This window comes from Antennarius striatus, chromosome 15 (genome assembly GCF_040054535.1).
Source record: "Antennarius striatus isolate MH-2024 chromosome 15, ASM4005453v1, whole genome shotgun sequence".
Taxonomy (NCBI): Eukaryota; Metazoa; Chordata; class Actinopteri; order Lophiiformes; family Antennariidae; genus Antennarius; species Antennarius striatus.
Genome location: NC_090790.1, coordinates 10015024 through 10028272, shown reverse-complemented (window position 1 = coordinate 10028272; position 13249 = coordinate 10015024). Strand labels below are relative to the sequence as shown.

The window sequence follows — 13249 nt, the reverse complement described above, 5'->3', positions numbered from 1 at the left end:
TGTATATTTGGCCTGACAGTGTTATTTACCAATTAGACCCTATATATACGTGTGTGTGTGTGTGTGTGTGTGTGTGTGTGTGTGTGTGTTTGTGTGTGTATATATATGTACACTGAAATAAACTGAAATAACATGTTTGATCAGAGTTATCAAATAATATAACTTCAGTCAAACAGGTTCATTATTACTTATACATTGCTGGACATCATTATGTTTTATGCACCCATTACGATTGGTCACAGTTTACCAGCAGGAGTAAGGGAAGAGGGGGTACTGGCTCCAATCACCGCCAGGGTTGCGGGCTTGAGGGGGGTTGTAGTACCCCGGCTGTTGGGGGTTTGCTGTCGCTTGTCCAGCAGCGTGAAGTGACCCAGGTGGAGGAGGAAGAGGAGGAGGAGGAGGACGGCGACGACGTGGAGGTAGGGGCGGCAGTTGGACAGCAGTGTGTGCCACATCCATTTGATTGGCGGGCAGTGGAAATCTGTTGTAATCTGGAGGCCTGGAGAATAAAGCGGCATTGCAGACTTTGTTCATGCATTATCATGTTACCAGTGTGTGTCTGGCATTCTAGTAGTTACTGGGGTTTTATATTGGAGACGTTCTTAAACAACAAGCTATTTCTGATGCTATTTCTCAGTTTCTTTTATCATATTTCATACACGGATTTGAGTTTTTCCTTATACTGGATATCTTAAACCATACCTGTAGGGCTGGTAAGCCATGGATGCAGGCACCATCTGCTCTTCACAGCTGTAGTCATACTCCTGCTGCTCCAGGTGCTCAGCATGTGGACTCGTACCAACATCCTGAGGCCAGATTGAGAGGTCACCCTCCTTCACTCGTGGAGTTGAGACCTGAATTTTCTCTGTCTGCACTGACTGAGAAGTGGAGGGCATCCTCTGCAGGCCTTAGAGGGAAATACAATATTTCATAAGATCTCATTAAAGTCTGATGACTTTGGAACATGGCCTGAATGATCAGATACTTTATATTAAACATTACCTGGAGGGCTTTTGCCAAGAGCTTTCTTATTTGCTGCAGCTTTTTTTGCAGAAGGGCTTCTATTTGGACGACACCTTCGAAAGAAAACAAAAAAGACAGCAAGTTTTTTTAAGCTTTTTGTTTCATTCAGATTTTATGTCTCCGATTACTTTTTTACTCACATAGACTAAAAACAGGCAAGAACCAGGTAGTTATTCAGCAGAATAGTAATATACGTTGTTTTTTTTATCGTAAGCTAAATACAGAAGTGGCCAGTGCAAAATAATTTCATATTCACACCCATATGTTCTACCTTTTACTGTGGGAGTGGGTGCCTCCCTCCCTGAATCCCTTTGCAAAGGGGTTGTGATCAATCTTCAATTTTGTGATCTGTCAGGAAAAAAAAAGTTGACAATTTTAAGTGTTTTCGTTTAATCACACATTAGTATTCATTAATATTTCATCAATAATCCACCATGGATCTACCTTTGGGTTTTGGTAAGCAGTTACCGCAATGAAGGTTGTCTCCGGGAAGGTGAAGGTCTGAAACGGGCCCCAGCACACAGTGTAGGGGCTGTCTGCCTGGGTAACATGAAACCTGGGGTAGTAGCGATGCATGGAGTGCAGGATGATCTGACAAGTAATAAAAATGCAGAGCAAAGAAAGTACACACGAAGTGAAAAAAACAAAACGAACATGGTTGAAGTCAATTAACCGTGTAATTTCTCACGTGGCCGTGCTGGTCTAAAGTGTTGTTGGTGAGCTTCATCTTCAGAAACGACAACGACTGTTTCATCCAGTGACTTCCTGGGGCTGGGGAGTCCGGGTGCATGTATGTGCGATACAGTGGCTGGGGCTCGGCCTTGCCTGCAATTTCCCACAGTTCCTTTTTCCACTACAGAGAAATGGGAGGATGGGGAGAGGGTGGGCTATAAGACTTGGAGACACAGCTGAATTGCCAGAAAGCTATGCGAACATGAAATGTTTTTTTCTAACTCACTATACACTGCTGTGATACTTGAAAATTTCTTGATTGAGATTTCTTCTTGGCATTACTTTCATCTTCTCAGAACTTGATAATGTATTTGTAAAATTAGATCTATGAAAAAAATCTGATTCTTCTAGTGCTCCTCTGTTCTAAGTTCTTTTTTTTAATCTCTCCATTTTCTATATGTGCAAAATTCAGCCTTTCTGACCAAATGGCCCCATCGGTTGATGTGAGAGTAATTGATTGTGTGGATGGCTGGCTCTCCCTTGCTCGCAATAGTGAATAAGGAGGGATGCTAATTGATTGGGCTCCCAGCCGAGAAAGCACAAACAGGAAGCAATGAAAGGCTTTGATATGCAGAGGTGGGCGGCCCAAAGGGGGCAGGTCGATGTCTGCCTGCAGACTACTGTTTTACATACAGCAATTTGTTAGTATCGGTTCCCAATCTGAAAACAATGGGACTGAGGACATGGAAAAGTTCCATCTGGATGAACATGTTGTGTTAAGGCGCATCATGTGGCGTTGCAATGCTTTCACCTTGTACTTGTAGCTGTCCACAGGAACCATATCCACCATGATGACGTAGTTCACAAAATGTTGCATCCCAGTTATGCTGATACAACAGTGTGGAAACATCCTCCTGAAAAAAAAAAAGTTGGAAGTTGGAACCCAGTTCAATAGTTCAGGGAAATTATTATGATCAAATCCTTCTTGCATCAAAATTTCTACTTTGTAACACCAGCAAAAGAAACACAAACCTTCCATGCTTTGTGATTATCATCTCTGTTCCAATGTTGTGGAAGGACTTCCAGAGATCAGAATTTTCCAGGGTTATTCTGATGGAGCACTGCTGGTCAGCTTGCATGCTCCGGTTAGATTTTAATTCTTAAAAACAACGAGCAACAAAAATCCACAACAATATTTGTTTTGCAAAGTCTGATGTATTGTTGAAACATTCTTAAAACATGCAGACGCAGACATACCTTCTGGACAACAGTTGGACTACTGAGACAAAGGGATAATCTAAAGTGTTCTAATTTTTTCATTGCCCTTTGTGACACACTGCAAACATTTGCCCAATTGTAAAACTAATAAAAAAGCAAAATTCACTTTCTTCATGCTTGTCACCCAACTAGACAACACTAGATCAGACTTACCAGGGATGCGTTGCATGATACTGCCTTCTCCAATAGGGGGTTTGAATCAAACTGAGGACTCAGGTGGTCTAACACTAGTCCATCAGGGGTCTCTATCTATGAATACTGTAAGGGTTGGATTGCATTGGTCCTTGCTGAGAGGGTGGGGTCTAAACATCCAAATAGGATGCGGTCAGACGAGAGAGGGGGCAGGTATTTAACACCTGAGTTCAGCTTGTGAAGCCTATGTTGGTGTCCTTTCTCAAAGATTTGTACATCCTGGTATATTAAGGGGGAAAATATCTTCTCACATATGGTGTATAAATCATCAGATCATGTCATTTTCACAATTTGGCTTCATTTTGACAGAGATCATTAAAAGTAAAAGCAGCTTTTCAATACCACCTTTGGCCCATCTCTCTATCTATACCCAGTGGGTTTCAGCAGATTGTGACCTTCCTTGAGTCAGGCCTGTTCTGTAGGAAACAATCTTAAATTTAATTTTTTTTTAATTAATTTTTTTTAATTGAATTGACATAGTCAGTGTCTACAAAATTCCAGTAGCATTGTAACATTGTGAACGTGATTAGTGTAGTAGTGCTCATCTGTGTTTGTAGCAGTCATAGTTTGTTTGTTGTAGGACTGCAAATCGTAAGAAAAGCCTATGTGTCCTTTTTTTGGGGGGGGTGGGGGGGCAGAGGAGACAGGCCCCTTCCTGGCAGTGTTGGTTGTGTATTGAAAACAAATCAGGAGATTACAGAGGTGATCGGACTTGGTTTGCAGCCTCAACAATAGCAGACAATGGTGCTAATCTTATGACACCATTTGGCCCTGCCCCCCCACCTTTTCATACTACCTGGAGAACAAGCCCTGAGATGGTGCCAGTACTTAGCATCGCTTAGTAACCCATTCATATGAAAAACTGAAGGGAGGACAGTTTATATTCTAAAGGGCAATGCTCACAGTTTACAGCCCTCTTCAAGGATTTTATGAACAACTTTGTTCAAAGGGATCGAACTTGTTTCAAATTTTTAGTGGAAGTCTCAGTTTCTACAGAGAAGTGGGCTAGACATTTTTAAGATTAAAAAATAAAAATAAAACTTGATATGGGTCACACAAAAAAACCCAAGAAATTTGAGTTTTCTGACTAGTGTTCTATCATTTAAATGAGGACAGAGTGACCTTTGTTCTTTAAGAAGAACAAAGAATTGTGGTTTAAACTTTTCTGTTGTTAAGATAATTGATAGAATTTTAAACTATGAGTTTCAAATGTTGTAAAAACACTGTTTTGACATTGCAGACTCACTTGAAATGGCAGTGGGAAGGGCTTAACAAAAATTATTGTATTATCTAAAATAACTATTAACTCTTTAAATGTATATTTATATTTTTTGGACAAAATTCACTCTCGAATCACGTGTATGTTTTACATATACTACAAAATTGGTGCCAAAAATCACACAAACATCACACAAAGGCTCTTTTAGTGGGTTATTTTTGCCAGAAGGTTAGATCAGAGTCACTCATGATGAATGTGATGGCCAAAATGTTTTCATGGTCAAATAAAGGAAACAAGAAATCCAACATTTTCAGCTGCATTGTTGAGAGCATTCACAATGTAGCCAACTGACCAGAGGAGTATGTGCTGAAATGTTTATCTAAGGTCAGCCAGTAGGATGAAATGTGGGGGCTACTGCATTCAATTTGAAATTTGCAACAAATAATTGACACAACATTGAAGCAACGAGGCTCTGTTGTTATTTAAGGGCGTGTATATTGTGTGTGTGAGGCTGTTCATACTGTAGGTACCACATTTTACCTCAATTGAGTAATCTCCCTGACTGATTTTTTTTTTTTAGGAGTGGCTCCCTGCATTTATGAGACCTTTCTATCACAACTACAGGCATGTTGAAACTTTTCTCCTCCGCTCAAATCAACTTCAGGCTTCGACGATGGAATTCGGTCTGTACTTGCCCGTGGCATGAGTCACGTCTGTAACTATGTTGGAAAGTCAAGTTCATGTATAAAAAGACATCTACCTCTGCTGACTCAGAATAAATGGATTACATTTGAACTTCTCTTGCTTCAGAATTTCATCCTGTGGTTCAGTCCAACACCAGAGTGGAGCTCAGAAACATTGTGCCTTGTTCCAGTGGTGCATCAACTGCAGTAAAAATATCTCACGACACAGGAAATATTGTGGTTTCAAAAGCTGTAGCTGGAAGATGCAGCACTGCGGTGGTGGTGGTAGTGTGAAAATGAGTCTCTATGATCGAGGGGGAGTCTGACTGGAATGGGTGAACTGTCCTTTTGCTACTCTTAAAACCTGAATACCAATATCAAAACTTGTAATTCATCCTCCTCCAGTATCACAAACCTTATTTATGAAGATGGTTTTATTAATCACTGAACTTAACCAAAATATCATTACTGTTGATGTGGTTACATTTTATTCATACACAGAGAACACGACATTATTAGACTAGCAGGAAAACCGATGGAAAATGACTTACAGACTGTCTCACTTTAACAGTTAAAAATTTGAATAGAAAGGAAAAAAAGAGAAGAGAGACAGGAGTACATGAAAAAGTGATGAAAGGAGAAACCCTGCAGAGAGCGAGGAAAACCCAGCAGAGGAAAATAAATATGAAAAGATAGAAAGAAAATGTCTTCATCTGGAAAAAAGACAGTGATGCAAAAGGTGAGGTCATCAAAAACCCAGATCCACGCGTTAAAGCTTCATGCAGAAATATTGCAGTAGGTGTTAAATAGAGGATTTTTATATGTATGGAGAAAAAAAAAACACTGGTCAGAAACTGAAGAGGCTGTAGATCCAATAAAAACTGACGGCGGATCAGAGGAGGATCTAGGAAAGAAGATCTTTCCTCACAGTCTCTGAAGAGAATCCAGTAGAAATATTTTATGAGATGACTCAGGAGATCAGAGTTGAGCCCCTTAAAACTTCTGCTACCAACTATTCTTCAACATCTTGGGTGAAGTCAACAGTCAGGAGAAGAGAAACTTTAGCCTGTTCATTCCCAAGTCATGTCTTATTCTCCTTCTGCTTTATGCAGACGTGTCTCTTATCAGTCACTGGAGAGACCTGTTGTAATATGAATAATGCAATTTAAAAGCTTATACTGTAAACACTGTTTAAAGTGAATTAGATTAGATGAGAATTCACATACCCACCTTCCACATTTAAATATTTCATGGCATTGCTGGTTTGATAAATATCTATGCTTTTTTCTTTTATTTAACCTTTATTTAGCCAGATAAAAACCTATTGAGACCACAATCTCTTTCACAAGGGTGACCTGGCCAAGAGGTCAGCAGCACACGTCATAAGAACAGTTACATGGAAATGACAATACGGATTAAAACATACAATTTTGAAGGTGCAAGTGTTTTCAAATGTGGGAATAGTAACAGAACAACAAACAATGATTTCAGATTAAAACTGAAGCATTCTTCAATGGTCTCACGCTGCCTGTCTCTCAGGATAGAACGGAAGGCTCCTAGTGGAATAACTTCAGTTTCACTCAATCTTTATTCCACGCAGAGGGGGCTGCAAAGCTGAAAGCTCTTTTACCAAATTCAGTTCATACTTGAAGAAGAGATTATACAAATGTACAGCAAGAAAGCAAGACATAGCAACTGCATCATTTCTGCAATAAAGTACACAAATAAGGGAGAATCAAGCAAGTTTTCTAAATTAGGTTAAGCCAATAGGCATATACACAAATACTACACTTAATCACCAGCAGATAGCAGCACGGTGCTAAGAAACAACACACACAATCAAATAACGTCAGTGTGACTTTTTTATCATCTTTCTCAACGGTTATAAGAGTAAATTCCGTCATCAGTCTCCATATATGTAAACACTACGCCATGGTCTGACTTAATTCATTATGTTTACATTTTACAGTGTGCAGAAACCTGAAGGGAGGAGTATGCAGCGCTTACAGGAAACTCATAAATGAACAAAAAACAAATACTTTCCTCCTTTCATTTCAGTGGTTATTTTGAAGGCAGGACTTAATTCTATCACCACTTCAATAGAAGGCAAACAGCATTTCTCTCTTTGTTGACACATCAGTGTAAGCGATGAAAAATGTTATGCAAATTCATGTTATTTGAAAGACATTTTTACACCGGTGCCAAGCTGTTTGCCAGTACAACAGACGGGTTGTCTCACCGTTAACATCATCCTCTCACACTATCTGACTGCACCTTCTTAAATTTAGCAAGAGATTTCTCTGGGTGTGAGTACTTCACTGACAGTAGGTGAAAAAGCCTTCAAGTGTCATTTCCAGTTCAGTATGCGCATCAGGCTGGAAGCAGTGCACATATCTGAATAGTTATACATATTTGACTGATTTCACTCATCTCTATATATAGTAAGGTATAAAAGTGGGATATTCTTTGTGCTTGCATATATGGAGTTTATGCACTGCATCTGAAGTACTTTTTTTTTTTACTTTAACATGACTTCCTGTATCTCCTTCAGCTACCCTGGTATCCTGTCTCCATGCAGCATCTCCCATGTCAGGTGTTTAGAGGCCTGTGTTGTGTTGTTTTGTGTAGTGTATTCTGCAGCTGTGCCAGCTTCAGGGATGAGTGTTTTGTGTGTGTGTGTGCGGGTGTGTGTGTGAGGACGAGCGAAAGGCAAAATGGACAGCCACAACAACAGCTGCTGCTCTCCCCCATGACCACCACCTCCCGGTCTATGGAGGGCTGCGCTGAGAGCGGGAAGCGTGCACGAGTTTTTGCTCTCAGTGCGTCTGATTTCTCCGTGCACGCGCATGTCAGCGTGGGGTTAGCCAAGATAGCAGCGGTGCAGAATCCCTATCAGTGCAGAACATTTACCTCCCCTGTCTGTGGAAAGCTCTCAGTCGTTGAAGAACGCGTGGACCCGACCTCAAGCACAGAGACGATTGATTTTGAGCTGCCCTTGTCTGACTGCGGCATTTATCACACATCCGAACTCTGGCATCTGAAAGTCTTTGGTTTATTTCCTCCATGAGAGGAAATACAAATAAAAGTCACAATCTGAAAGCGTGATGCATTTCATTTCAACAGTTTTCTGTAGTTTTCGTGTTCATCCACATCAGTCACGCTCGTCGCCTTCGCTATGATCTGCAAAAAATCGCAAAAGAAACAGAACTAAAGTAAGCGTGGGTCACGTGGTGACGAACGGAGTTGGAAGAGGAAGCCAAAGCAGCAAAAACATTTCTCACAGACAAACCTGTCTCAGTATTTCATTCCTTACTTACTTACATTAGTTGTCCACACAGAGAGTTTACCTGTACAATAAAGAAGATATACACCCCGACTAAAAGGTTTGCTTGTAACCAATCATGTGAAAGCGCTGATGTCATCAGAATATTCACATTATAACCAATGGAAATTATGTTTGAAAGAGAAAAAATAGTTAAAAATGAAATTAATATAATGTGTGTATTGCAATATAGGGAATTGTCTCTTTTATGTTTACCACTAGTTTCTGTCTTTCTCTTTTTTGGGTGTTGATTCTACGCTCCTTTTTCATGACCCATAACCCGTTGCATCTGCTTATTAATCTGTCACTTTCTGTCCATTTGTTCCTCCTGTCACTGTCTGCTCTCTTCCGTAAACCAATCCCTCCTGCAGGCTCTCAGCTTTGCGAGCAGCTCGTCCATTCTTGAATATTTTAGCTACAGCACGATTGATTGGTTCTGCTCCGGCCCATCTGGAAGCTCAGGCAGTGAGAGTGCCTTGTATCAGCAAGAGGAAGCTCCACGCGTGATGGAAAAGTGTATCATACAAGTTTCTTTTTTTTCCATTTTCAGTATCATTCCAATATTAGTAAATGAAACACATCTAGTTGGCCTGCTTAATGGTACACAGAGTCAGCCATCCCTCCAGCGTTTGCCCGTGGGTACAGGTGCTCTCCCGGTGGCACCACCAGTTCATTAACACCATTCAAGCATGGCAAGATGGGAACGAAAACCGCTGCTGTCGGCAGAAATTGCAATTGAGTAACTTTTTAAACTTTCAAACTTAATGTTACTCTGGAACAGATATTTTAGTGGGGCGTTTATCTCATGCCTTTGGGTAGAATAAACTGAGAAACATGATCACAAACAGCTGGACAGAAAGACACACACTGGGATTATGCCTGTGCAGTATAGTGTGCAATGATGGGCGAGTTCATGTTCGTGTGTGTTAATTATAATATGACCTTACCTTATTTCGACAGCATTTATTATCATGGTGTTATCATATTATACTGTATAAATCTATACACACATATATATCTTATATCGCAATACATTTCATCCACTAAATTATATTTTCCGTGAAGACGCTTCATTTAGATTCTGAAACCGAGCCACATGACCTTTTGTGTTAGTACTGTGTGAGTCTGCCAAGACTCGACACGCCTGACAACCTGTTCACTTTGATTTTTGAATTAACGATATCTGAGCTGGTGACTATTTTCTGGATTAGGTGATTACTTTCCTGAGGAAACATGGGTATGGTGTATAATCCTTTGCCAGCCAGTCTGTTGGTAATTCATACTTGAGAGTAATGTGTTGTGTGATTGACGTACGTTCCTGTTGAAAAGCAGTGACCGTTACAAGAGAAAATACTTAAGAACTTTGGGGAGATGGAAAAGAAACTCCCAGGTGGTGTCTGCAAGCTGCTGTGTTACCTTCATCTGTCTTCAAACCCAGGCTGAGTTTTAGTTGAACATTTAGCTAAATCAACAAAAATAATTTGTTCTGATACAGATTTAAGTCAAAACATTTGGCCAGTAAAGTCATTCAGATTTTTTTTTTTTATTTTCGTACAAAAATATTTTACAATAGAAAACACACCTTGAAATATACACAGGCTCGTCACTTGGCAATGCAATAACTGCAGGACCGCTTAACTCAAATATATCAGTCTATAGGTAAATATATCTTTACATCATGAATAAATCCAGGGGCCAAGTTGTGAGTCATGTCATAGAAGGAAATACAGTGCGCCCTCGTGCATTCGCGCATCAATCCTCGCGACTTCACCTCATTGTGGATTTTTGGTAGGCAGTCACGTGATACTGTACGCGCATTCTATTGGCTGACGGCATCCAGAAGTGCACTACGTTCAGTTAGTCTCAGACTTATGTGAGACACAAAAGTGCTTTAAACAGTCTATCAGAGGTTATACAGACAGAAAGTGGTTTAATATCAGTATGGGGAGGGTTCATAAACGTTTAAATTACCGTAAATAATAAGATAAATAGTTTGTCATTCTATTGTTAAATGCACATGGTTCCTGGAACGCATTAACTGCGAGGAACGAGGGCGCACTGTTTATCCAATGGCCACAGAAGACTCTATAAACTCTATGCCCTGATCGAGACAATGTAAAATGAGCAGTAATATTATTTCCCATCAGAATATGTTACAAAAGTTACAACGAAACCAAGCGTGGGGAATGTTTCCAAACCAGAGAACATGATGAGCCCATGGAAATACATGCACGAGCAGCAGTTCCTCATTTTAGCATAGAATCGAAGGATTTAGGCAAGAAAACTTGGTACTGACCGAGTTCATCCACCTACTCATGTATCTATCAACAGCTCTCACAGGCAGTTTACACATGATATGTGAGAATTTCCCCAGTTTGTGATACATCTGGTAAAATGGAGCCGAGTGTTTATTGTGTTTGTTTCACAACACATTAAATTAAAATGGTTTTTGAATACAAATCCAGTTAATTTCCACTGAGTTTCTTCAGAAATAAGGTCTTCGCTACCCTGGTTAATCTACAGGGCTTGTTGTAAACTATAGTTACAGTCAACAGAGGAACTGAGAAAACAATCGTCATGATTTCTGCAGAATATTCATATCTTTTTTTAAAGACAAGCTTCTCTAATGTCATTTTGCAGTTTATATAACACTTATTTTAACCACTGTGGTCTCTGGATGGAGACTGAAACTATTACAAAAAAATCAAACCATCCATGTAGTGGCTAAATCCTAGTTGCAGTTTGAAAATATACAAATCCTTGAATAACACATTTGTTGTAATTTCCTTGTTTTCACTCTGGAGTGACTTTCAGTTTTCTAAAGTGAGACATTCTGCTGTGAACACGCTGCACATGAAGCAGAATCATTTCTGCTGGTGCTCATCTCATGTTCCAACAAACCTTTCCTTGCACCAAATGAGGCAGTCCGACTGTTCAACGAAAAACTATGGAAAGCACTGAGTGGGTTGATGCCTGTAAGGATGTCTACTTTAGCTGGCAGTGTCCACCGAATGGATTTTAAAATAAATAACAGCAAAAAACTATATGAAATGATATCATAGAACAAAGCTGTCAAGTTTTTTGTCAGTGTCCACCGCCACACCACCAATCAGCTCAGGATCTTTGTCCCCTGCTTTGATGTCACAGCAGTTCAGTGCAGAGGGTGAGTGACAGCGTCCAGACAGGTGGCAGTAGCCATATGGCTGACGGAGCAGGTCGGGCGCCAAGAGGCGAGGCCGTGTCGGAGGTGCAGGAACACACCTCGTATCCATTCTCTGCGTGGTCTGGGTGATGGTGCACATCACCTCTTGTTTCCTTGCTTTTGGGTTCTGTGTCTGGAGAGTCCGACTGCATCTCGGTGCAAAGCAACCAATCTTTAGAGATAAGTCTTGGGTATCCCGCCTCGGCCTCCATATCACTGCCAGGCACTCGCCAGTACTCCTTCCCCTTGAAGAAATAGGACGAGCCTTCAGAGGGAGAGATGGAGAGGGGGCGCAGCATTAATGTTCATCTTTGTGTAACAGAACAGAATTCAAGTGTAGTTTATTAAAACAACATACAACTTATCTGAACCATCATAGCTAGTGATAGCACATAAAACAAGGAAGGCTTGAAATTGCATCATTCTATTTGAGACGCTGAAGGAATAATTTGAAACAAAGTGATATTAGACATGAGACACATCAGTGGACAGGAACACATTCTACCATGAAGATTTAAATAACTTCAGTAAATACGACAGCCGTGCAATCCCATGAGTGAGTTCTGGAAAGGAGATTCCAGATCATTTTACAAAGAAGCATGAATCATTTGTACAAAGTCTTTTTTTTCTCTCTTCCTCGAACCATGTGTCCTTTTTCACATCAGACCCTGTTCTAAGATGTAATCCATTTGGCTAACATGAATTGGTGATACAATGTTTGGCAATAGAGATATGAATAGAGTATTGTTGTATGATGCATGATATTGTTGTACCCTTGGTGTCATTTTCTATATTTTCATGTGAGGACATGAGTAACATCTTTTAACTTTCCTTACTGTAAAAAAAGTTGCAATCATATAAAAGTTGCAATCATATAAAAACCCGTTAGTCTGCTGACAAAAGCGTAGTTTAAACCCATCAGCACTGGAAGCAAACCAGTAATCCCAGACACCAAATATTGTCACAAGCTTTCATTTATTTCTTAGTTGCTGTGGGGTGGCAATGATTCAACTTGGGACTTGATGGATACTAGAAACCAAATCTAAGGTGGCGGATGCATACATATTCAAGTATATACTTGGATGTTGTTGCAAATAACATTGTTAGTGATAGTGCAAGATTGAGCACCCCCACTGGAAGAGACTGGATAATTGACTGCCAGTGGGAGTTTGCACAAACAATCCTTAAATTAGAGTCTTTGGGGAGAAGATGCATTTTCTTTTGCTATTTGGAGCTAGATCTAGAGCCGATTCTGCTTCACTGGTATTGAACCTTTCATTACTTTGCTATTCTACTACTAATGTTTACTCATATGTGCTGTTTGAAGAACGATTATGTAAATCTGGCCAGGATGACATCCATAATGAGTTTGTGTCATTTTTCAGGGTTTCTGTGGGTGTGTTGGCCGGCTCAGAAGACATGAGTGCTCCAAGCCTGTTGGGCATTCTTGACACCATGATTGCACTGTGCTATTTGGTCATTACTGACACACCCCCTCTGTGCCTGTCCTTTCACTTCAGGGTGCTTAAGTTAATTAGAGCCACCATAAAACCAAATGAGCATTGGCAGAAGAAAAGAGAAGCTAAATGGTGTGTGCCTCTGATGAATATACTACTTTGTCAGACCAAATGCGAGTACAAGCTGTGCCATTATGAAAA

At 40.3% G+C, this 13249-nt stretch overlaps 2 protein-coding genes across 2 annotated transcripts in view; both read right to left on the bottom strand.

Annotated features, from left to right (window-relative positions):
- Positions 1 to 207: 207 nt before the first annotated feature.
- Positions 208 to 3692, bottom strand: LOC137608845 (T-box-containing protein TBX6L-like). Its single transcript, XM_068335436.1, has 8 exons — positions 2728 to 3692; positions 2507 to 2609; positions 1712 to 1876; positions 1468 to 1614; positions 1295 to 1371; positions 1003 to 1076; positions 703 to 907; positions 208 to 499 (listed from the first exon to the last, which is right to left on the bottom strand). The coding sequence occupies exons 1-8, from the start codon at positions 2832 to 2834 to the stop codon at positions 244 to 246; spliced, it is 1134 nt and encodes a 377-aa protein (XP_068191537.1). The 5' UTR covers positions 2835 to 3692; the 3' UTR covers positions 208 to 243.
- A 6229-nt stretch (positions 3693 to 9921) lies between these two features.
- LOC137608608 (matrix metalloproteinase-17-like) overlaps positions 9922 to 13249 on the bottom strand; it is a 63077-nt gene continuing 59749 nt past the window's right edge. Inside the window, exon 10 of the mRNA XM_068335106.1 lies at positions 9922 to 11856. Coding sequence (XP_068191207.1) covers positions 11531 to 11856 — 326 coding nt within the window. The 3' untranslated portion in view covers positions 9922 to 11530. The remainder of the gene's footprint in view (positions 11857 to 13249) is intronic.

Excerpts from the sequence above, each read along its gene's own strand:
- LOC137608845 (XM_068335436.1), bottom strand. The coding sequence starts at position 2,834 with ATGCAAGCTGACCAGCAGTGCTCCATCAGAATAACCCTGGAAAATTCT. Across the intron at positions 1,877-2,506 it reads TGGACAGCTACAAGTACAAG|TGGAAAAAGGAACTGTGGGA; the intron begins GTGAAAGCATTG and ends ATTTCTCTGTAG. Across the intron at positions 1,615-1,711 it reads CTTTAGACCAGCACGGCCAC|ATCATCCTGCACTCCATGCA; the intron begins GTGAGAAATTAC and ends ATTACTTGTCAG.